The 24,937-nt window shown below is 37.1% G+C and overlaps 1 protein-coding gene across 1 annotated transcript in view; it reads left to right on the forward strand.

The window, feature by feature from the left end:
- Positions 1-24,937, forward strand: part of UBR5 (ubiquitin protein ligase E3 component n-recognin 5) — a 93,101-nt gene that overhangs the window by 26,168 nt on the left and 41,996 nt on the right. Inside the window, exons 7-16 of the mRNA XM_075415768.1 lie at positions 749-908; positions 7,622-7,771; positions 9,724-9,935; positions 14,436-14,552; positions 14,632-14,742; positions 15,476-15,630; positions 17,614-17,731; positions 18,579-18,763; positions 19,560-19,669; positions 21,241-21,353. Coding sequence (XP_075271883.1) covers positions 749-908; positions 7,622-7,771; positions 9,724-9,935; positions 14,436-14,552; positions 14,632-14,742; positions 15,476-15,630; positions 17,614-17,731; positions 18,579-18,763; positions 19,560-19,669; positions 21,241-21,353 — 1,431 coding nt within the window. The remainder of the gene's footprint in view (positions 1-748; positions 909-7,621; positions 7,772-9,723; positions 9,936-14,435; positions 14,553-14,631; positions 14,743-15,475; positions 15,631-17,613; positions 17,732-18,578; positions 18,764-19,559; positions 19,670-21,240; positions 21,354-24,937) is intronic.

The following is a 24,937-nucleotide window of genomic DNA, read 5'->3' on the forward strand; positions in this document are numbered from 1 at the left end:
ATTTTATTTGGTGCCTCATTTTCACCATGTTACGAAAACATTCAGTACTGATTTCTTCCCTGCTTCACACAGTTTGTGTCTGTCATCTTCTCTGGCATTCAGTAGAGGGTAGTCTGTCTGGAAAAACAAAATGCTCTGAGTCCTAGGGTTAGTGGAATAGATAAGAATGCTTCTGGGTTTTGTGAATTCATTGGATCTTTTTAACATTTGGAAGGTTTTTGCTGCATTTGCACTTTGCTAATAAAAGTCTAAATGTTGTAGAAACAGCTGAAGATAAGCCTTTAGAAACAGAGTGAGGAGAAAAACAGAGGAAGGTGGTTACATATTGAAGGGCAGTGGAAAGAGAAACCAGTGTCAGAAAGACAGAGACTGAGGTGTAGTTTTGTAACAACAGTTGATTGCAAAACTCTGTTGATTGACATAGTAAGTTTTATAGAAACATAGAGAGCATTTTCAGAAACAGATTTTGCTTTATCCTTTAACTACAGCATTAAGCATTTCAAGGAGTAGATTCCAAGATTTCATTAGCAAATTCAACACCGAAGTCGGAATTCAGTGGCCTAACTTGAACTGAGAGAGGGTTGACTATCTAGTACAAGATACTGTGAAAGATCTATGTGAGCGTTTGTCTGTATGTACTGTATGTATGTTTTTATTAGACTTCTTTTAGAATTAGGCATTCTTTTCTTCTGAGTGGTGGTTGGTGAGCTGAGAGTGACCAGTAACCAACTGTACTCTGCTCTTACAGGCACAAGTTGTTTTACAAGGGAAGTCCAGAAGTATTATTATTCGGGAACTCCAGCGAACAAATCTTGATGTAAACCTTGCTGTAAATAATTTGTTGAGTCGTGATGATGAAGATGGAGATGATGGGGATGACACGGCAAGTGAATCGTATCTTCCTGGAGGTTTGTATCTTGCAGCTTCTGATAAGAAAATGCCAATGTGTTCTTATTTTTCTGTATTTAAGCACTGGCAGTGCGCTCCATGCTGTGCAAGGTATGCAGCGAAGACAGTTCTTGCTTATAGGAGCAAAGTCTGAAGATGCGCAGAACAAAAGATGCACTGAGATGTTTTGAGGGATTAGGTTAGGCATTGAAGAATAACTGTTTGTGCGTGGTGTGAAAGTCATTTTATTTTATTTTTTTAGGATCCCAGGCTTTGTAACATCAGCATTACTTACGTCTGCATTTTGCTGCTCAATGAGATGCTGAGACTGCTGTGTGGCTTGCTTATAAAAGCTAATTCTAAAACCTTCTAGTGACTTGCATGTTTTTTAGTACTAACATATTCTTAAGATACAGCAGTTTTTAGAGCAAAAATTATACAGCTCTTTTTAAATCAAAACACCTCAAGTTGAGGACAAAACAGCTTACAGTTTTTACAGTTAGATTGAGAATTTATTCTTCATCTCAAGTTCCCAGCTATTTTTGAAATATTTTCTGTCCCATACAATTGCTTTTTATAAAAGACTTTGAGTCTTCTTTTGCATTGGCTAAATAATTTAGGTAAACTTTATTGCTGAGTAAACCTGTTTGAAAACATAGCAGCCAAATCTAATGTTTGCGTTAGGTTCACTGCATGAAATGAACACATCTAAACTCTGACTACATATTAGCTTTTCTTTCTGTGTGTCAAAATGACGTTTTGATATTTTTCTAATAAATGGGTTTTTTTCTGCTCATCTGGTTCACCAGGAAGGTTCATGGGCTTCCTCCATCTTTATCTTGTCAATCATGTGATTAGACAAAGGGTTTTTTTTTTGCTCTGCAGCAAAGGCTTTGTATTTCATTTTGCCTCTTCTAGTTTTAGTTGCATCTGTCAAGCTTCTTTATTTTGCTGTGGAATCAAGAATCCTCTGGTGAGAGGGGCGAAAATACTTTGAGTCTTCTTTTTTAATGATCAGCTTAATAACATTGGACAGGTGCATTGGAGGAAGTAAATTCTCCTAACTCTTTCCAGATATTCAAAGCAGGAGCTCTTACTCTTAAGCATACTTGAATGCATTCCTCCAGAACTGGCCTTCAGAAGATAAATTGCTGTTAGTGATCATTTATGGTAGAAATTCCTTGTAACCATACTGACCAGCTTTCTACAGCATTAACTGTTCTCTTAGTACCTTTTGAAATAGTAAGGATCAGTTAGTAGGGACTGTCTCACAACCTGTGACTGGTAACTTTTATTTGAAGGTGCCTGCGCTGCAATCTGTGAGCCTTTTGTATTTGAGATAGGTTAAAGCAGTACTCAGAGTTTCACTGTCGTCATTAGCTGCCTTGAAAACAATTTTGTCATGGCTTAATTTTTAAAGCTTCTCCCCTGTTTAGACTAATCTTTCCTATACGGGATTTCAACCTCACAATATTAGTATTTTTCCCTTTTTTCTTTTACCCCACAGAAAAACTGGGCTAACTCTTCCCCAGTTCTTGTGGGAAAAGTCATGGAAATGACAACTGAAATGAAACTCAATATGTCTTAACCTCAGTCTTCAAAGATGTAGCTTGCAATTTGTAGAACATGCTATGCCTTCTCTGACTGTCTTAAGCTATTTTAGTTTTATTGGCAAAAATAAGTTTGTGGTACAGAAGTGAATTAATCTGATATCTGAATATGATCGGAACAGTAGGAAAAGTCTGGCTGAACATTAGTCAGTACTGTCATGACTCTACTGTTGGTACATTAAATAGTACAAATTACCAGTCCTCGCTTGTGTCACATAACCATGCAGGCTAGTTTTCAGGAAAACGTGATGGTCAGAGAAACTTGCCTGTAGCTTTCTGGAAAAAAAACAATATTCTGTCCTTCAGAACTATGTGGAACGCTTTTTGAAGTCTTTCGGTCTAGAAACTTTGTGCTCTTCTTGCTTTCACTTGTTATCCTGCCTCTGGATGCTCTTTTGAAACTACAACATCGGAGTTCATAAAAGAAACTGTAAACAACTGGTAAATGCTGTATGTATTCAATTCTTAGTCAGGTTTTTATAGACGATTCTGAAAGATAAAGATTTTTTTTTTTAATTATGTTAAATTGTTTTAAAGCCTTTTGATTTTGTTCCTTCCAAGTGCCAAAAAAGCAAATGACAAGACTGCTGTTGCCTCAGGACTTTTGAGGCTCTTGCATTTTGATTAAAAGCATATGCTAATTTTTACTTTCTCTCTTCTGCATGTCTGGTGTTTTGTGACCCTTAAATTTAAGGGTTACTTCTCTAAGCCTTCCAAGATGGAGAAGCATTTTTTAAAGCACTGAGAGTAATTTACATTTGATTTTAAATGTAAAAATAAAAAGTAATTAAAAAAGCCAAGATAGTTTACAACCACTGAGAAATTCATAAATTCTTGTTTAATACATTATAACTTCATTAATATATTAGTTGTGATAATTCCAGTTAGTATTGTAAAGGTTATGCATCTGAATTTTTTTTAAGGTACAAAAACCGTCTCAGTTCTTCCAGAATTCTTCACAATGTCTTAAGTAAAGGCCAAAATTCTGCTTTTCTGTACAGATTGTCTTCAACAAGTGTCTCTTAGATATTCTTCTTTGGAGCCTTACGTACTTTGATTTTGACTAATGTAGTCCTGGTTTTTATGTTTGATAGTAGTTAGTGGAGAGGAGTGTGGGTTCATTTGATACATAACAAGTACAGAAGGAAAAAAATTAAGATAAAAACTACATAGAACAAGATTGTTTAGCATAGAAAAGACTTGAATGTCTCTAAGTTATTTTTCCAGCTCATGTCAAGTTGTATTACAGCTTCTTCTGGGCTTTACATTCTGTTAATCTTCTCTATAGAGGTTCTATAGAAGTTAAAATATTTTGTTGTTTGTCTAGTTCAGACATGTGCATGTTTGCTCAGTAACTTCTGCGTGGTGTAGTGGGTTCTTGCTGGTAGGACTTGTGAAACATAGGTTTGGCAACATCCAGACTACTTTAGATTTTGGAACTGAGATGAGGTTGTTTAAAATTCCCTGTTTTTCTCAAGAAGAGAAAAGAGACAGGCTGGTATTGCAGCAGTACTTATTGTATTGGCTTGCAGGGAGATGGGAACCGGAGCATAGTGTAGGATCAGTTCAGTGGCTTGCCTTTGGGGGAAACAATTAGCTGTATGGGTTTTTTTGTGGTTTTGTTCATGTGATTTGGTGTTCTTTTGTGTTTTTTGTTTGTTTGTGTTTGGTTTTTTTTTAAGGCGAATGTCAAGTTGGGTAATGTTTTGAATAAATGTATCTTATCAAGATAGGAGTTGTGGAGTTCTGTTTGAGTCTGGTTTCCTAGGAAACCAAAATACAGGTTTCTCTCCCTTCTCTGTCACGGTTTTGCCAAGTTAATCCAAACTTGAAAGAGGAGGAGATACTGAAGACATCGAGTTCTTGAATATTTCATAAAAATATGCAGCTGAGAAGAGGGGAGAGAACTTGTGATTGCCCCCTTAAGGGAAAAGGTTTAATGTGAGCTCAGCCTGAGATCGGAATCGATCTAGGCAGTGCTTTCAGTTAATTAATCCAGAGATAGTGCTACGCTACCTGAATTGCTGCTTATGTGCATACTGAAACTTGGGGGGTTTATTTGGTTCTTTTGGTTTTTTTGTTTGTTTTTGTTTTTTCTCTGCTCTGGATATCCTTTTTCTTCCGATTTTCAGTGGTATTTACTAGTGAATCATAAATACTTTCTTACCTACATAGGTTGATCAGAATTATCACATCTAAATCTGAGAGTTGTGGTCTGATTCTGTTCTAATACTGCACAGGAGATGAATGATATAATCTCATGAGATTTTTCTGAAGAGCAGGAAAATAAAGTCATAGAGAATGTTTTTTGCCCCTGGATTCTTAAACTGAATGTAGCCTTGCAGTATCTGTGTTTTCACAGCACTAAAAAGATCCCGGTGATATTTGAAAGGGAGTGGATTTGGTTCCTATCCCTATTGATTTTAGCACCTTTGTTTGCTGGTATAGAAAATGGAAGAAGGGAAGTCTCTTGCAGAAATATTGGAAGAAAATTAAAGTCTGATTTGTAGCTGAAATAAGAGGGTGAGAAAAGGCTTGGTTTCCTCACTTGTCTTAATGCACGTTTAGCCAAACCCCACGTAGTTTTGGTTCTTAAATCTGATGGCTTGAATTCTTACTTACCTTTTTGGAAACACAACTGCAGTCAAGATGCCTAAAATGATGGAAAGGATGGATGGATGGAAGGGTTGTGTGTGTATGTCACAAGTTAGCATGTCTGTCAAGAGTATTTCTGGCTTAGCTTACCTTAAAAAAACGTATTGCCCATTTTGAACGAGGCTAGAGAGTTCTCTTCTGTACTGGCCAATCCTATTCCTGAAACAAAGGTTTTCACAGTTTTTTGCTAGATAGTGGCAAAAAAAGTGAGAACGAGTTGCTAGACTGTAGAGAGGCTGGAGCTTACCTAGGAAGAGATGGTTGCGGTGGGTATGGGAGGAAGGGAGAGGAGCAACGTGTGAATATCGGGAGATACTACAGAGTCTCAACTGTGTTTCCAGCTCTTCAAGTCTGGTACTTACAAGGTGACACTCCTAAGGTGAGGTGTACTGCTGCTTTATCATTGCAGAAAGCCAGTGAAAAGTAGATGAAGTAGCAGGCAGGATAAGGCCACTCTGAGAGATTTGAAGTGTTTTAATAAGACAGAGCCTATTTGCCAAATTCGATTTTTTTTTTTTTTTTTTTTTTTTTTTTTTTTCTTTTAACTGGGATTTCCAAGCAGTCTGTGAAGGATGACTTCCTAAAATGTACTGCGTGGACCATTCAGTCCCAAATGGTGTGCTTTTAGAAGCACAGACTACACTTGAGTGGATTACTTAATGCAAAAAGCATCCGTGCAGGTCTTGCTTGCTTTGAAACCCACAGCACTCACTGGTTACAGCACTGTTTTTCTGGGGACGTCTGGTTGTAGTTGGTATGTGTTACATTTCCTGGAGAAGAGAGCTTAGAAATTTAAGGATGAATATTCTGATGTGCAAGGATGTGAAAGTCTGTTAACACTTCCGATATCAGTAAGTGGAACAGTTAAGTGAAGTAATACTGGCTGTAAATATGGGCTTCTGGCTCCTTGTGATTTTTGGGAGATACCCTCTCCTTTCTGTTCCTCCCCCCACCCCTTTCATTCCAGACACTGAGAAAAAGACCCATAATAACCAGTTCCTACTGTTAAGAATGCTTTTATTTAGCTTCAAACCTTGATTTTTAGCCACTGTTTTGTTTTATGCTTACGATGAGGTTGAGTCTGAGAACCGGTTGTGTTGAAACTGAGTATGCTCCTGTGTTTTCTGAAGGGACTCTATGTATAGCCTCATGCTAGCTTCAGGAGTGGTTTAAACAGATGAGGTGGTCCTGCTGCCAGAAGGACCTATTTTGCCATTCTCTTGCATGGTGATGAGGTTTGTATGCCTGCATGGCTTAGCTGAAACCTAATTTGAGGAGCCTGAATTTTTCAGTCAGATTTTCTTGACATTTTGGGAAGGGGCAGAACTGTCCTCTGTGCAGCAGAAGGGTCCCGTCAGCTTTGCTGCATGTGATGAGGCAGCACCTCTGGGGCTCTGTTTCGCTACCTGGTTAAGTCAGTCTGAAGATTGCTTCCCACCTTGCTTCTATACCCTATGAAATACTGTTTCAAGCCAGGTGAAGTGCACTGGTTGTAGATTTAGAAATGCACCTTGCCCCAAGGAGATGCCTGCCACAGGGATGAAGAAGGGAAGTAGGACTGTCCTTTCTGTAGCAGCAAGATGGTAGTCGGGCTTAGTTGTCTTGTCAGTCCATGTCGCCAGACTTCAATAAATTACGTGAATTTTCAGTAGCCTCTTTTGTGCGTGGATAGTAGCTATAGTTTAGTAAACAGAACAAAATTGTTTTGTACTTTAACGATGATCAGTACTTCAGAGAAACTCAAGTTTTCTAAAATAGAAGTTAGGGCAGTCACAGTACTTGAGGTCATCTTTTTGTTATTGGTGTTTTGTTTTTTTTTTTTTTTTTTAACTGCATGGTATTAAAAATTATGCTTTTTCCAAGTAACTGTTGTGGTTCTGTAGTTACCATTTAAAGCTTTGTACTGAGAGCTGTAAGCTACCAGGCTGTGAATTAAAGCACGTCATTCTCTGAAGGAAACGTTCTGTGGATGAACGTGCAGTCTTTGATATCAAAGATGTGGCTTTGTGAAGGCCACCTTTCACCACCAGTTCTGTCCTCCCTTAATTCTAGGTCAGCTTTGGAGTGTGTGTGCACATGTATGTACACACATGAGTGTGTGTGCACATGTATGTATATGTATCTGTCTTATCCTAGTGCTTTGTTCTTTCAAGTGAGAGGCTGAAGTTTGAATTTCTGGGTTACAGAAAAACACGTTTAGGGCAAGTCTTGTTTGGGAAATCTGGCTAGATAAGTGGCAGAGCAGTTCTTGTAGGGAAAGTTGTTTGGTTTATTAGTCTGCCAAGCTTGATTGTAAATGTGGTTGCATAGGAGGCACATGAGTTTGTACTGGTGAATCTGAAGAGCAGAAATTCAATTAACAGATAGGATTTTTTTGTTTTGATATTTGTTTAGCTGATGGTCTCTCTAGCTGATTACTACTTAAAAGTAGCTGATTATTCACTTAAGACCCTTGTCTCCTCTTATAGAGGATCTTATGTCTCTTCTGGATGCTGACATACATTCTGCTCACCCAAGTGTCATTATTGATGCTGATGCTATGTTTTCAGAAGATATTAGTTACTTTGGTTATCCATCCTTTCGGCGCTCATCACTTTCCAGGCTAGGCTCATCCAGAGGTAATTTTGCACCTTTTTTCTTTGTAATAAGTAGTTTGCTGTGGAAAAAGCTAGTGATAGTACACACTGGTGGTTTAGATTCTGATTTAATGCGTAAGTAGACTGTGATATGTTGTCAAATATAGAGTAGACAAATAGATTGTTACTCTTTATAAACATTATTAATGAATTCTGAATATTAGCAGGTAAGTTCTGCAAGAACCTTGATAGTGGTGTATTTTAAATCTAATTGTTGATCATTGGTGTTGCAAGGTGTTGTAAAATTTTTGCATGTGAAGTTTATTGTAAACTGTAGTCTAGTACCTACTAATACATAGATTGCATTACAAATATTTAATTTGGTTCAAAAGTGAATAACAATTGATGACATGCAGCATTCTTAATCTCCCCTCGACCTTTCTTTTGGGTTGCTCTTTGTTCACTGTTCTTTGCATTTCCTTAATTGTTTCATGACAGAAGTTACATTTATCAAATGAGGAACTTTAGATACCAAGGAGGGAGAAGAAAGCAAAATTTCACTGTTTGGAAGCATTTTTGTAGTTGGATAAGGAGAACTATGGGCAGGTGATAAAAAAAACCTCCTTGAGCAGTGTTAAGGCATTTTACTTTTTTTTTTCTTCAAAAAAAAAGCATATTGCACTTAAAAGATTTATAACAGACCATGCGACAATTTCCTATCTTTTTGAAGCTGTTGCGCAAATACTTAGAGTATTTCCAAACTGTTAATCCAACCTCTGCTGTGAATGTTTAGTACAGTTTTGTTGCCTTTCATGAACAAGTTTTAGTATATTAATTGCTGAACATGTAAGTTCTTGTTACAAAATTATTAGTTAAATATCAGTGTAATGTTTGCTAGAAAATAAATACAGTACTTTATGAGATATATCTAAGACAAGCTGTCATGTTTGGCTTATGTAAAAACTTTCCCATTTGTCTAATACAGCAAAAGACCCAAGACTTGACATAATTTGTTGAAACCATGATACAATAATGCGGTCATCTCATACATGTAATTCCAGTTGATTTTTGTGAGCATAAGTGACGTACTTAATAGGTTAAATGCATTATGTGCATGTACGAATATTCAGCATCTGACATAACTCCTTCTAAATTCCTCCTTTTTTTTCCTTTCCTAAGGTTATTCTATATAAGACGTTACCACGAATTTTATAATCCTTATTTTCCATGCATAGTTGACTCTTGGAAAGTTAGTTTGATTACCTGGTTTAAAAAATTATCTGCATGAGCGAACTGCAGAGTACTGCCTTTAGACAGTTTGTAGGCCAATTGGAGGGGAAGCATTTTGGTAAGGAACATTTTCCTACGAGGATCCTTTTTAAAACTTGTCTGACTCTTGAAAAGTTTTCATTTGATCTACTCAAAACAGATACAGGTTAATTTATTAAATCCAGTCCTATGGAATATTGCTTTAAACGAAAGGGGTTGGATTATCAAACATGTATACAAGAGCTTTTTTTTAATGCTTGCTTTCTTTAACCTTTTCAAAGTACTGTTTTTTTGGGGGAAAGTTGTTATGAAACTCTCTAATAAATACTCTTTTTTGGTTTGCATAAAGATACCTAACAGATGATATAGACAGATTTTTGTTGTTGTTACTACATTGACGATACTACAAAATTCTGCATATTGTACTTTAAAACTTTAAATTGTGATGTTAAATGTATTTGGCCTCTTACGATATAAGTGAAAATGCTTTAGCATTTTTTTGATAGTGCACAAAACTGTAAGGCTTCTTTATTTCTAGCTTATGTTTATGTTTAGAAATTCTAAAGTACGTATTCCTGAAAGGGTTAATACATTGAATGTTGCATGTCAGGACTTTATTTTTAATCTGTGTGAGTAGATTTAACTGCTGATAGTTGCATCCTGAAGGGTCTTTACTAGAGAGTGGCTTACTTTTATCCCACTGGTGTGACCCAATTGCATACCAGTTCTCCTTCTTCCCTTAGAGAGAGACTCTGAGCTGTTGCGTGAACGTGAGTCCGTTTTACGTTTGCGTGAACGAAGGTGGCTTGATGGAGCCTCATTTGATAATGAAAGAGGCTCTACAAGTAAGGAAGGGGAACCAAACCTGGACAAGAAGAATACACCTGTTCAAAGTCCTGTTTCTTTAGGAGAAGACTTGCAGTGGTGGCCAGATAAGGTATTGACATGTTTTTACTTTTTTATTTGTCTGCTGTGAAATAGATCTGTTTGTTTTTTCCAAATAAATACTCTGTGTTTCCTTTTTGAATATCGCATGTCAATTTATGTGAGATAATGTAATAAAGCATATTCTTTATTATGCACTTAGGAAAATTATGAGTAACTACTTACACCCTTATAGCTGCGCTTCTCTTATTACTGTTTTAATTTTCTTCTCCATATGTTTTGAAGGCACTGCTGTAGATAATAAGGCTTGGGTTTTTTCTTATTGTCTTACTCAGGTGCTCAAAGCTGTTAATAGGCAATAGGAAACTCCTGAAACAATTTAAACTATCCTTCATCAAGGAAACCTTTTTTGATTAGCATTATTATTCCTGGAGATACTTTCAGTTTGAGTTGATCAGGCTTTTAAGCAACAACAGTGAAAGCTGACGTTTATTTGCTGTTGTGTTTTGAGTTGACCAATAACTAAAGTGACTGTTGGTTGCTGCTTCAGAATCGCTTTTGCTTTGATTTGCTGTTTTCTTTGTAACCCTAATTCCTTGTTCAAGGCAAGAAATAATTCCCACATGAGATAAAAGAATAATAGGAACACTAGCTCTATGTTGCTAACTAGGTATCTGTAGTAATTTTCTTTATGAATTACCTTGATACTTGGGGAAATGTCTTTAAAAAACAAAACAAACAAGCAAACAAACCAAAATATTTCCTAGGAATAGAAGTGATAACCTATGTTTATTAGACCAAATTTTATGGGCTTAGGGTGTCTCTCTAGTGGTCCCATTTCTGTCTGTCCGCAGTATCTGTAAGGCTGCTGTTTTGATACGTCATACTTTCTTTTTCTATGTCTCTGTTTTTCCCTTTCAGACTAAATAGAGAGAGCTTGAAGAGGGGGGTGAATTTGGAGGCTTATTTCTGCTTACAGCAGCTCACCTTTAGCCACTATCATCTTCATTATGGCATTCAAATTGAGAAATAGAGAGACCTAAAAAGAATGTATGTCTAATAGTTGCTCTCCCAGCCAGACCTTTCGTATCTAAAGTGTGATATTATTTTTTTCAGCCAGAAATGTTGAACTTGTGTCAGTGATAACTGGCAACTTTTGTCCCTCTTGCTTTCTTGTAATGGTGGAGTGAGAGAGTCACCTAGCTTGGGTAGAGAGAGATTTCAGGGGTTTTAGCATCAAAGAATAAAGGTAGTTTAGATTTGGAATACTAACTTATCTTTTGTGTTCCCACTGCTGTGTTTTGGTAACATTATTGTGACCATTATTACTGTTCTGGTTTTTTGATTTTGTTCTGTTTTTTTACTGCTTCAGGAATGTTTTTTCCTGTTAACCCTATTCTTCTCGCTGGCCCTGAAACTTAGTTACTATTTTTTTTCCCTTCCTGGATGGAGTTTTTATTATTTGCAAACTCAGCAGATCCTGCCCAAGGAGAATTATAGCAGTCTTTTATTTGGCACCTTTTATGGAATTAACTTAGTGTGATGTCTAATCACATGCTTGTTCAATTTAAATATACTGAAAGTCTAAGATACCTGTTTGCATATGCACTCATGTAAACCCTAGCTTCCAGTTAAATGAAGGTGTCTTACTGAAAAGGTCTTTCATCTTTATCCAAAACTAGTTAAGACTTTTCGTCCTGTCCTTCAGCTGGACGTTCGTAAGAAATTGATCTGCATCTTTCTTGCTATAGACCCACTCTGAAGTTTTGTCGGTGGTATTTTCCAACAGAAATTCTTCAAGGTGAATTCTGAGGGAGATCATTTAGCTGAGAGGCCAGTTCAGATGTTTCTTCCATTTTGAAAATCGGAAAGGAGAGCTTGAAATGTTAATGGAAAAGACACTAAGCTAGGGGAGAGACTAAAGCAGGGGAAGATTAGCTACAGAATAACCAATCTGATTTGCAAATATTTTTCCTTCATTTTTCATTACTTTGACATTTAGCATTTGAGACAGAACTGTAGTAGTCCATGATGAGGATGGTGAACTTGCATTTATGGGAGGTAAAGTACCAACCTGAGAGGAATGGATGAAACTTTTGGAAAACTGATAGTGTTCCCACATGCATCAATTTCACCCACAGTCAGACTAATGATGTTGAGACACGTTGCGTAGGTACTTAGTTTTCTCCACTAAATGAGTGAAATCAGCTGCTCAGGAATTCAAGTCGGGGAATGACTTCTGATAGCTCAAATCTTGTTGAATGGTAGTGCTGTTAGTTTACACTGCCATGTATCAACATTGTGCCATGCGTATCAGAGCCACTCTAGAGTATGGCTGTTTTTTTCCTGCGAGACTGTAGTTAGGTGCAAGCTGAGCCTTTAGTTTGTTCAGGTAGGTATATTCTGTTTAGCTATTGAGATATTAAGATTTTGTCAGCAATCTGCGTCATCTTCACATGTGTAATTCCTCTGGTCTGAAGTCAGAATTTATGGTTGAACACAGAAGACTCCGGTTACAGAACCATGGCTGTCATGTTGTTTGTGCAGCTTTGTGCCATTTGGATGGCCTTATGGAGGTGTGGGTGGCATTGGTCCTGATTATTAGATCATGACTGCTAATATTTTGATGGAAGGGAGAGTAAAAAATTTGGATGGCAGGTCTCTTTAGGGTTGAGCTTGTGGTATAAAGCTGTTTATAAAAAATTGTAAAATGTATTAGCAGGCTTAAAGGTTGTAATGATACTGTCTTGGAGCAAAAATTGATTGCTTCCCATACTTAACTTAGAGGTATTAGGCCAGATAACTTCTGAACATTCATTTGTGCTGAGGAAGTAGAGATGCATCTCATTAGATACAATAGGTTCTGATGGCAGTTCTTTCTCAGGGTGTGCAATATTTATACGATAACAAGTATTAATTATGACACAGATTAGCATTCGTGCTACTTCTGTGCTGTGTTGGTGGGATGCTCTCCAGAGCAAAATAATTCTCGTAGGATTTAACTAATTCTAGATCATGTTGCCAGGGTCTGAAACAAAAATGCTTGTGATTTCTTCTGTCCTTTCCTGCTGCATTTTTTGTCGTCTTTCTCAAAACATTGGTAAACATTTTGAACCATTGTTAAGAGATCTACTGAATCCCATGTTATTCAAGGACATGCTCGCACCTTTTGAGATGTGCACTTCTGGGCATGAAAATAGTAAAAAAAAATAGTGTGAATCCAGATTTATGAAACAAAAAATGTTTCTGATTGTAACTTCTGTAACTGAAAGAAAAGTCTCTTAATTTAGGGGACAGATAAATGTGCTGGATGGCTTTTTTTAATGGTCTGACGAGAGTTCAGTTTCCCATCAGGTGGCTGAATTGCTTAAATGTGATATACTGTAATCTAAGAGAGGCAGCTAAAGATACTGATCTGGGAGGTAGCTACTACAGGGAAGACTAGTTATCATGTACTGTCTTTCGTATTTGTAGCTGTAGAAGGCAGCATTTGATTTTATGCTAATTTAAGTTGTTTTTTCATTTTTTGAAAGCTGTGTTCTTCCTTAGGTAGAAGGGAACTTTTAGTTGTTACCAGTAAAGAGAAAGAATATGGTTGTCCGCTAGCTGCACTTGCTGAGGAGCAGCAAATGGATGGGCCTTACAAACGTTTCTCAGTAAACAGAAGCAGAAGTTTTGTGAAAGCACTCAATTTCAGGGACCTGTAGTTTGAGATGTGTTTCAGTACAAGAGGGAACAGGAACCTGGAAAAAGTGAGATTGTAACTGTTGCGTAGTTGCTGCAACATTGATGCACAACCAGATCTAAGAGGCGGGGAAAACAGGCCTGTGAGATCTGGGTGAAGTACAGGGTGAAGCAGTGGAGCAAAATTATACTAGCTAAGTAGAAGGAAGATGCCATAGGAGTTTTGGTAAAAGGCTAAAAAAGGAGTAAGGGGGGGAATCCATAATTAGAAGCTTTTCCAGTGTCCGGTCTTAGTGATGCGTTGATGTGACATGTGGCACAGTGATCTTGATTGCAGTTGTGTATTTACCTTCAGAAGTGAAAGATAAGAATTGTTTAATTCATGAGGCAGTGAATTTGATAATTGATTACTCGGGTAGTTGGAAGATATCTTCATGAGTATATTTAGTAATGGAATAATGGAGTTCTGTTGTTTTTTGTTTATTTCAAAAAAACAGAATTTTAGAGGGCAAAATTTTAAGTGTCAGAAGTCAAGAGATCTTCCCAGCTTTAATTCTACGAGCAACGTTGTGTTCTTAAAATATTGTGGAAGCTCTTAATAAACTGTCCAAGTTAACTGCCGTGCATATGTTATTGCTAAACTTCAGGAAAATAATATCTGTTTATTTCTTCTCTTACTGTCAGAAGCAAATAACTCGCTTGTGTGTGTGTGTTTGAGAGCACGCTGAGTTTGAGACAAGCTGGATATATCTTTATTTTCAAGTTCAACGTTCATAGGAACTCTGAAAAAAACAGTGACAAGTTCAGGTTTTTGCATATAGGTATTTATAATATTGCTGTCTTAGACTTCGTATTTCTGTATTTGTAGGATGGAACAAAGTTTATTTCTATTGGAGCTCTGTATTCTGAGCTCGTGGCTGTCAGCAGTAAAGGAGAACTCTATCAATGGAAGTGGAGTGAATCAGAGCCTTACAGAAATGCACAGGTACTGTACAGCTTTAAATGCTTACCTTCAGAATGATGTATATGCTTTGTATATCTAAAATATGTTTTTGTTTCCAAAGAATCCTTCCCTACATCATCCACGAGCCGTGTTCTTGGGATTAAGCAATGAAAAGATAGTGCTGCTTTCTGCAAATAGTATTAGAGCAACTGTTGCCACTGAAACTAACAAGGTATGAAATGTGTCCTGGATGATGAATTTGACAGAGCTGTTTTTTTCAGTTACTTGCAGTACATTATAGAGAAGTTGATTCTTCAGCTTCATCAGTAGTAGAAAGTATTTAATTCGTTCATTCATTCCATTTCTTTTCCTCTGCACAGATGTAAAAACAAAACAGAAACCCAACTGTTGTTTTGTAAAAATGCAGAAAGGGTAAAAGAAAAAAAATCTGGCAGATTTACAGCTGGAACAGTGAAAAGATAGCTGTTTTACCTGATTATCTGAAGTGCTTGACATTTTGCTATTACAGTACAAACTGACATTGGTTTAAGAATAGAGAAGCTTGTTAATATTCTTATATATATTTTCTAGACAAATGTATTTAAGCTTTCAGTGCTGTAAATTAAGTTATCTAAATATACTTTTCTGACCAGTTAAAAGTGAACTTGAAACTGATTTGATAAAGTATATGCGCTTGCTGAAGTAGGTTTTTGACAACTCTCTGTACTTTTTTTACCTTTTGTGTTTTTGTTCGAGACTGGAAATAGAGGGGAAAAAAGCGCCCTTTTCTGGGGAAAGAAAAGGTGGTAGGGGATAAAATCTCAAAGGGAGTAATTGTCTCTTGTTTTGGTTTGGTTTTGTTTTTTTTTCCCCCCCAAAACCAGTAAATATTGCATCAAAGGTGCAACTTTTATTTTTCTTTTTTTCTCCTACCTGCTCTGTTTCTTTCTTCCCCTCTCGCTTAGGTTGCTACATGGGTAGATGAAACTTTAAGCTCCGTAGCTTCTAAATTAGAACACACTGCACAGACATACTCGGAGCTTCAGGGAGAACGGATTGTTTCTTTGCATTGTTGTGCTCTTTACACATGTGCTCAACTAGAGAACAACTTGTATTGGTGGTAAGTAAATAGTGTGTTTATGTACAACAGTGTAGATCCACTGGCTGTCTTCATATCCTTGGCTCTGAGAAGCATTGCAAAAGTACTGAACCACAGTTGTTATGAGTCCTGTAACTCTGCACTTGAGCTTAGGTTCCTTTTTTAGATTATATTTATTCTCTTTAATGCCTAAAGCTTTTGGATCCAATTATAGCATTGTTAGGAGAACAGAGTTATTCTTCTAGGAGATGTGTATAAATGCTTAAGCATTCAGATATATCAGTACTACGCAGTATCAGAGAATAATCTGCTTTATGCCTTTCAGGCCTTTTTCAGATTATGAAACAATTTTCTCCACACGAGGTCCGCATTCTTCTGTCAGGTTCTGTTAGGAAAATTTAGTCTGTTAGTTTGTGATCCAAATCTTAAAGAATGGAGAAATAACATCAGATGCTCCCTCTGGACCTTGTTGTTAAAGTATAACACTTTTAAGTGTAAAATATGAAATACTAGTTAAAATATTTTAACTGAAAATTTGGTAATTAAGAAACCTATTTTAAAATAAATAAAGACACCACAAGAACAAGAAACCAACCCTCAAAAAGAACATTTCCAAAACAGCTCTGAAATTAATTTCTGATTTTGAGTGAATTCATTGAATATTACTAACGCATTGTCAGGTTGTATTCTTTTTGTCAGTATGTCAGGATTTGTTGCATTACAAATCATGCTCAGAGTTCAAGTAGCTTTTAGGCATGGATGAGTTAAATACTTGATGATGAGTTGGAAATCAGAGCACTGAAAATTGATTCTATAAAACAGCTTTCTCATTAAATTCTAATAACTCTGGAAAATATTCAAGTAGAATTTAAGCTGGTCTTCTAAACTTAAACACAGCTGTATTTTATTCTAACTTCTAGTCCCAAATCTCAAAATTGCAACTCTCTGATGTGTGGCCCTTTTCATTATGTCATGGCTGACATACCTCAGAGTAATTACTCTTAGTGTAGAAACTAGTAAGCTGTAACGTTGGAGTTACCTGGCTATTGAATCCTGCCATTTTTACTGCTCTTAGAATAATCAGTGCAATATATAAAAAGACTTACTACCATCTATATGTAATCTTTGAAAGCAATTTATTAACCAACATGTCCTTTCTGGGAAGGGTTAAATGTCCGCAGTGATGATTTTACGTTAATCAGATTGATGTAGACAGAAGCTTCTGTTACTATTGATATCCTTAGTTACAATGGTCTGTAGTACACTGGACAGGATTTCAGTTTCCAGCGTTGCACAGGACTGATGCTTTTCGTGTTTTACTTAACATGAGGGAGATTTTCAAGTAAGAACATGTAACTATAACCCACTGGCTAAAACACGAAGTATCAAAATAACAAGCCTGCTTAACTGTGTACATAGGCGTTACTTTCAGCTAAACTAGGTGGATCCGATTACTAAAGAGGTGTCCTTTCTTCTCCTCTTCCAGCTTAAGTCTGTCATAAGAGTCCTAGACTCCTTCAGCCATGTCCCCAGAGAGAAAGTGAGGCTCTCAGAATTTAAAAATAAAAAAGCTTATCTTGTTCCCCGAAGAGTGGGAATCCTGGAAATTATCACTAGTTACGGGAAAGATACCCTCAAGTTCAGAGGGGACAGCCAGCAACTTGAAAACTGGGACCAGAACGTACCATCTACTGCAGAGGTCTTGTAGCATTTTGGACTAGAAGGAAAGGCATTTGGCAGTGATATATCTTACATGCTCTCCCTCCTCCTCCTCCTCCTCCTCCTCCTCCTCACAAATTGACCAGTTGAGATGAATTTGGAAAGTGAGGGTGAATATAGAAAAAGATGTCATTTCTACAGTACTTTGAGGTTTTTGGAGAAGGTGGCACAGAGACTTGTATGTTGGATCATGACTATGTTAAGCAGAAGGAATAAACCGTTCAAAGTTATAAACAAAGCAATTCTTTCATAGCCTTTTTAAACATAATGTGCATTTTTCCACAGGGGTGTAGTTCCTTTCAGCCAAAGGAAGAAAATGCTGGAAAAGGCCAGAGCGAAAAATAAAAAACCGAAGTCTAGTGCTGGTATCTCCTCTATGCCAAACATAACTGTTGGAACCCAGGTAAGTGCAGCTGTCATAAGTGACATTTTTACAATGCTACGTGATGAGCTTACAGCCTGTTCTTAAAAAAAAAAAAAGCCAAACCACATTAGGTTCTATTCTTGCTATGCACAAAAGTTGTATTGATAATACGGAAATAAAATAGTATGCTTTAATTATACAACAGTAAAATGATGTATCCTGTTAGAGTTGATATTGTTTTACAAGTATGATTATTGCTGCAAACATGGAGGAACAAGCTGTACTCATACAAAGTACTTCTGGTTTGTATTTTGAGAGACAGTAAATATAGAAATGTGGTTCTCAGTAGAGCACATAGCTTTGTAAATGATTTGACATTGAAGTTACTGCACTATTAGAGTCTGGGTTTGGTTTATTTATGCAGTGGGATAAGCCTTTGGTGTGAAGCCTTTATCAAAAAGGTTAATAGCTGGTACAGAGGTGTAGTATTCTTTTTGTGATTAGTATTAGAACTAGTGTGAGATGAAACAGCTCCTTTCCATGGGGTACACATTTCTTTTGGTTCGCAATCCATTCTAATCAACTCTGGGATGAGTCTTTGTTATTGGATGAATTGTTCCTTTTGTGGTTGAGCATCTAAATACTGTATATTAAGCAGTTGCACTGCTAAAGCTGTTGCCTTCAGCTGTGAATTGCACAACAGCCTCTTTTTTCTGGGCAAAGTGCATAGTACTTAGTATATAGTACGTCATGCTGACTCGCCATCTAGTTCCGTAAGTTTTCTTATTATTTGACTAGTACATATGTCACCAAGAAAATGCATGTATATATGATTTCCCTCAGTATAACCCATTGTTCTCATAGAAATGAATATTTCTGTTTGTAGGTGTGTTTAAGAAATAATCCCCTCTACCATGCTGGAGCAGTTGCTTTTTCAATCAGTGCTGGAATTCCGAAAGTGGGTGTGTTAATGGAATCTGTTTGGAACATGAATGACAGCTGTCGATTTCAGCTTCGGTCACCTGAGAGCTTGAAAAACATGGAGAAAGCTAGCAAAACTACTGAGGCAAAGTAAGTGTTGAGAACACACACACATACACACAGAACATGTATTTGATATTTCCTTCAGTTGGTGATTGATCAAAAATTGAAAATAAGGATGGTTGGGTGTTTATCAGTTTGAACTTTTTGCCTTCTTTATAAGATTCTGTCTTTCTTGTGAACTCCGCTGAATGTGCGGAAATGCTCACTGCAGGACAGGCGTCTCAGCTGTGTGAAACCACTGTGGAAATGTGAAATGCAGAAGGAATGTTAGATGAAGACTTTCCCGCAGTGTTTCATAAAGTTTCGAAGATTTTATATTTGAATAACTGAAAGTGGTTTTGTTATGGAGATAACTGTTTCCAGGCCCTTGGTCATGGCTTTGAGAGACCTGTTTCAGCCCCTCCATAGTTTGAAAAAAAAATTGGTGGGTTGACAATTGCCATCTGAATGTTTCTTAAAACAACTTTAAACCATTTCAAGAAAAGCTTGACAAAGTTGAGCAGTTCTAGAGTTTCAGGTACTGTATAAAGCTAATAATTCTTCCTGTCTTCAAATGAAGTGCATCTAAGGGTGTTTCTTTTCTGTAATATTGTATTTATGCTCAGTTAATGTTACAAAGCTAATCCCTGGTTAAGTGGCGTAGCACCATTCCAAACATCAGATGTATAGCCTTGTCGGTTAGGGTCGTTGTTCACAAGTATGCAGTTACTTCACTGAAGTGTTATTAAAGGAACATGGCTGGGACACATTGACACTTTGCCATTGTCACGGAAAAGATGTCACCTTCTTCTTTCTTCATTCTAAGTAACACCTTTTATTCTAGACCTGAAAGCAAACAGGAACCAGTGAAAACTGAGATGGGTCCTCCGCCATCCCCAGCTTCCACTTGTAGTGATGCATCTTCAATAGCAAGCAGTGCATCAATGCCATATAGTAAGTAATGTATAGCTCATATGTACACAAACATTTTATGTTACTAAGATGTCTTTATAAGAGGCAGTTCTACAAAGATTCTATACTAATTTCAGAATCCTTTTCCATCTTTCAGTCTGAACTGCAATCTGTGTAAAGGCTTTTGTAATAGACTTTAGGTAATCAGTGAATTGTCGATGTTAAATTTAAATGTATTAGTATAAGCAGTGACTACGTGATCTGAGGTGTACCTAAGCAAGCATAAATCTTAGTTCTCAGAATCCAAAGTATCTTTCAGGAGGTGATCAAGAGGAAGCCTGAAGATAAAGTTGTTTATGTTTAATTGCAATGTGATAGTGAGTTTCTTTACATCCCAGAAGTTGAACTTGCTTTGGAAAATTCCATTTAAGATGAGGCTGTTCTTGCACATCTTGCCTTGCAGGTGAACTTAAGTGCATAAGCAGATTTTTGTCATCTATTACATAAAATGTCTAAAACTAGGCATTCTTTACTAACATATAGAAGCAGTGAGAGAAGTTTTACAGTAAAGGGTTGTGCTTAAAAACCTAAAAGGCTGCATTAGAATTCATGTAACTGACCTCTTAAGCATTTTTTTCTCCATTTAAATCCATACATTTATAAAGGGTTAATTACAATGCCAGCAGTTGAAGAAATCTTCTCTCTGCTCCTGTTTCTTGTAATTTTTCACATACAGTTTTAACAAGTGTTCAGCTAGAGAATCAAATGGCCTCGTTCTTTGAAGAAGAATCTTGTATGCTCAAATCTGCAGTACTACTTGATTTTACTAGTAGAGTCTTTTGCTACTGGTTTCTTCTCGTTTGCAGTTCTTTCAACTGTAATTTTTCAATGACTATAACTTTGCTTGGGATTTTGAGCTACTGTTTGAAGTTAACTGCACATTTAACTTAGAAGTTCTCTGCTTCTTGCTTCAAATATGTTGATAATATTAATTATACTATATACTCAATTCAGGAGATTAAAGGTTCTAGTCAGTGTTAATTTAGCCATGTTACTTATTTAAATTTGATTCTGAGTGTACTACAGTTACTGATCAGATAATGTCTTTGCAGCAAATCTAACTGTATTGCAATTGCTATTAGCTCAAATAGCTATTTTGTGCCTCATTTGCTACTCTTCAAGATGTTTACCAGAAAATCCGTACATTGTGGACAAACAGGCTGTTTGTAAGGGTGATATAAAGCAAGGTAGCAGGGCTGAATGAAGGGTCTTACAATGCCAGCCTTTTTACTTACAGCACGAATATATGAGCCCTGACAAAACAATTTCTTGTATTCTAATTGTTTTGCTTAAATGTTCTTAAAAATTGCTTTATTTATCAGATAGCATTATTAGTGCTTAATTTCATAGAAAAATGCGAAAGCAGCATGGTGTACTGTTAGGTAGCTCTGACCTTAGTTGATTTTAAAGTCAGATGCTTATTAACCTCTTGTTAATTTTTAGATTTGACCGTTGATAATCTTTTTTGGGGAAAGGTTTGGTTTTTACTGAACATTGCATTTTGATTCTTTGATTATGTAGTTCAAGTCTTTGTAATTACTTTTTTGTCTCAGAGCGACGACGATCTACTCCTGCCCCGAAAGAGGAGGAGAAAGTGAATGAAGAGCAGTGGTCTCTGAGGGAAGTTGTGTTTGTGGAAGACGTTAAGAATGTTCCTGTTGGCAAGGTTGGTCTGAAACACACTGTCCCACCATCTTTGGGGAGGGAGAAAAAAAAAATAAGCTAACTGTTAAAAGAATTATGGTTTTTGGGGTACTTGAGAAGTTTTCTGACTAGTATGACGTTTGTTATAAATTTTTGTTTGTTCATAACACAAGGATAGTAATAGACTGAATGTGCTGTGAATAAAGCGTGATGAATCTTAAAAAATAACGTTCTGGTACTTTAAGTTTAACCACAATATTAAGAAGAAAAGCAGATACGGTTTTATCCAACAGATTTTTTTTGGTGACTTGAACAATAACTCCTACATGTCCATTGAGATTGTGAAGAGTTACGCGTATTGTGACTGACTTACATACACGTCAGCTGAACGTTTGGGTGAATCTCATGTTCTGGCAAGGAAAGAACAGAAGTGTTTTGGTTAGAAATGACATGCTTCATTAATATGACTGTAAAGTTATTTGATTTATTACTCCAGAAAATCTGTTTGTTTGTTCCTTGTAATTTTTTCATTTTCTGTCTCATAAACCTTTTCTCTGATTAAGAGATGCTGTAGAGGAAAATACTCCATTTCTACTTTGACATTTTTGTGCGATATTAGGAGGAATTAGGTCATCTGGACAGTTCTCTGCTATGCTTTTCAAAAATAAGAGTAACAGGAAAGCCAGTAAAGGTTCTCCACAACATGTAAAGGTTGGATTGCTTGCTTCTTGATTCGTAGAAGATAAAAAAGTTATCAGAAGAGGAAATAACTGTCTGACAGAAGGCAGTTGGATTTAGTCAGAGTTATTTTACTTGCATCCTTAATTGGTTTACTTGTGCAGGAGTGGAAGATTTGTCTTGAGCAGTATCTTCGGAAGGTGAAGGCCCATAATAAATTTTCATTTAGTTCAGGTCATTTCTGCAGAAGGGAGTATGGAGCAGCTGAATTCACTGAAATGCTTTGGTTTCTGTAAGTGAGGTTTTGAGATCTCGTTGAAGTTGCTGAAACTATTGTTTGCCTCTCATATCAGCTTTGGGGAAACCCTTGTTGTCCTTATCTCTCCTTCCTGGTTTAGATCTGAAGATTTTCAGGACAGAGACTTTTTCTGTATACAGTTATAAAGGTGTCTGTCTGTGTGCACTGCATCAAGAAGAACTACTATAATAAATACAGAAGAGCTTGAAATTTTTATATATTGATATTCTCACTGAAGTGCTAAAACCAGGACGTGGGCTGTCTTCTGAGTAGAGTTATTTGTTCTGAGTCTATTCTATATCAGTTGTTTATGGCAAAGATGGGTTTTTTTCCTTCATAAAGCATGCTGTCCTTTTCCAGTGATGTATGTGGTCATTCACTTTTTTCCTTTTACAGTTTAGTAACGCTTTATCTTTAGAGTTTAGACAGAATCCAGCAGACAAAACCATGAGATTTTTTTGCCTAGTGGTGTCCAGGTTAAAGACAGAAATACAGTTTATGCCCTGTTATATGTTCTGTCTGTAATTTAGATGAGATGTACAATTGTATGAAAAAGACTGGAGGCGTCTCAGTCTGCAGAAGAGTACTCTAGGTTCTCCTGCAGGCTGTAGAATAGCTAATGTTGTTCATTGCGAAACAATAATTTTGTAATTTTACTTGTGGGCTGAATTAAGCACAAAGATGATTTGAATTCTGAACAATCGGTACATAAATAATTTTTCAGTGTGTACAGAGGTTCAAACTGCAAAAACGTAGTCATATGGGGTTGGACACGTAAAACTTCTTGGGTTCAGAAGTCCTACTCACCAAGATATACCTTCGTCTGGTCTTCCATGGTCTTTTGTTTACTGAGTGACATTCCAAAAAGTCACATCTTTGATGTATTGGTACGGATGGCCTCAGTGGCATGAACATCCTGCACGAGAATATGTTATTTTATGTAACCTGGGAGTTTGTTACCTTTGGTGTTTCGGAAAGTTGGAAAGCCTTTGAACTGCTCCTTTTGAGTGTGGTCCAGTTTCATCTGGGATAGGGGTAATTTTCCTCCCAATAGCTGCTGTGTTTTGGATTTGGTAGGAGAAGGATGTTAAGACTGACATTTTCAGATGTTACTATGAAATCAAAGACTTTTTCCAGTTTCTCATATTCACTGCTGTGTGCAGGAGCTGGGAGGGAGCACAGACAGCCAGCCAGCCAAGCTGACCAATGGAAATATTCCATACCACAGATGTCATGCTCAGTTTATAAACAGGGTTTTGCTGGGGGGCAGGAATCTGCCTTTCTCGTTTCCATGACTTTGAATCCTCTCTTGTCTCCTTTCTGGGAGTTTGGTCTGTTTTGGGAGTTTTGCAAAATTCGCAGAATTCATGAGTTTGGTGTTCTGCGCTTGCTGCTCGAGGACTGACTGCGAGTTGATCATCAGGTGCTCAGAAAATTGTCTTTGTCTCAACCCAGGAGTTTTGTCTGTTTCTCCTCCCCATCCCGCTGGGGCAGGGAGAAAGGGGAGGGGTGAGCAAGTGGCTGTGAAGTGCTTAGTTGCTGGCTGCCAGCTTAAACCATGACAGAGTGTTAGGTACTTGATGTTACGAAGCATGGTGTCAATAGAGCAACGTTTAGCTTCTTTCAAAATGCTGTCATTGAGTAAAATAGGCGGTCATGGAGAATGTGAATATTGGGACACCTTTGAGAAATATGCACTGGTGATTTGGCAGATGTTTTTTGACCACAACATGAAGTCAATTGCACTAAACTAATTGATCTGTGAGCCCCAAAATCTTGCCTTATGTAATGATTCAGATCTGAAGTAGTAAGAGAAATAAAAAACTGATTTCTGTCCTTTTACCTGCAAGTTTGAACATTTCTATTCTTTAGAATAAAGTGTGATAGCCTTGATCTTCTCTCAAAATGTTTGCCACTGTTTAAAAATATTTAGATAATTCTTTGTTTTACACAAAAAAGAATTGTTCACTTAAGCTTCAGCAGCTGGAATTTAGAGATAGGAAAGGGGCTGAGATTTACTGATGCTTAGCCTGTGTTCCTGAAATAATTTTGTTTTTGGAAAATTTATGTTCCTACACTTTTGGATGTATGCAAAAACTTCATGGTATCTCCAAAAAGTGCTTGGTTAAAATCCATCCAAGACCACTGTTGTGTCCTCTTTGTGGAATGGTGGGCAGGTAGGTAGTGTCAAGTTCTAACACGCCTGTTTCTTCTCTGGGGTCTTGCTGATCTTGATGTAGTAACAGCCCTCCCCCGAGTGCTAAGACCTAAGATGGCTGCTTGTGATTATTCTGATACCAGTAGATCGTACAACCAGTATTTCACACGCTGCTTCATAAATGTGGATTGCATATACTGCCAAAGCAACTAGTGACCAGAGAGCGTGGCAAGAGTGCAAAAGTTACTATGCTGGGGCAGTCTGGAAAGAAAGGAAGAAAGCTGAAGTGTGCTAGATACACTGTTGAGTTTATTCATATTTCTCCTTGGAATGTATTATCTTCCAATCTCATTTCAATTTAAAACCTTAGTGGTCTTGGAACAAAACTAAGCCTTTATTCCTCCAAGTCTGTCATTAGATGAAGGGGTGACAATTATAAGATGGTCCACCTGATGGGGGGACTGATGGAGTG

The sequence above is a fragment of the Opisthocomus hoazin genome, chromosome 3 (assembly GCF_030867145.1).
Source record: "Opisthocomus hoazin isolate bOpiHoa1 chromosome 3, bOpiHoa1.hap1, whole genome shotgun sequence".
Lineage (NCBI taxonomy): Eukaryota > Metazoa > Chordata > Aves > Opisthocomiformes > Opisthocomidae > Opisthocomus > Opisthocomus hoazin.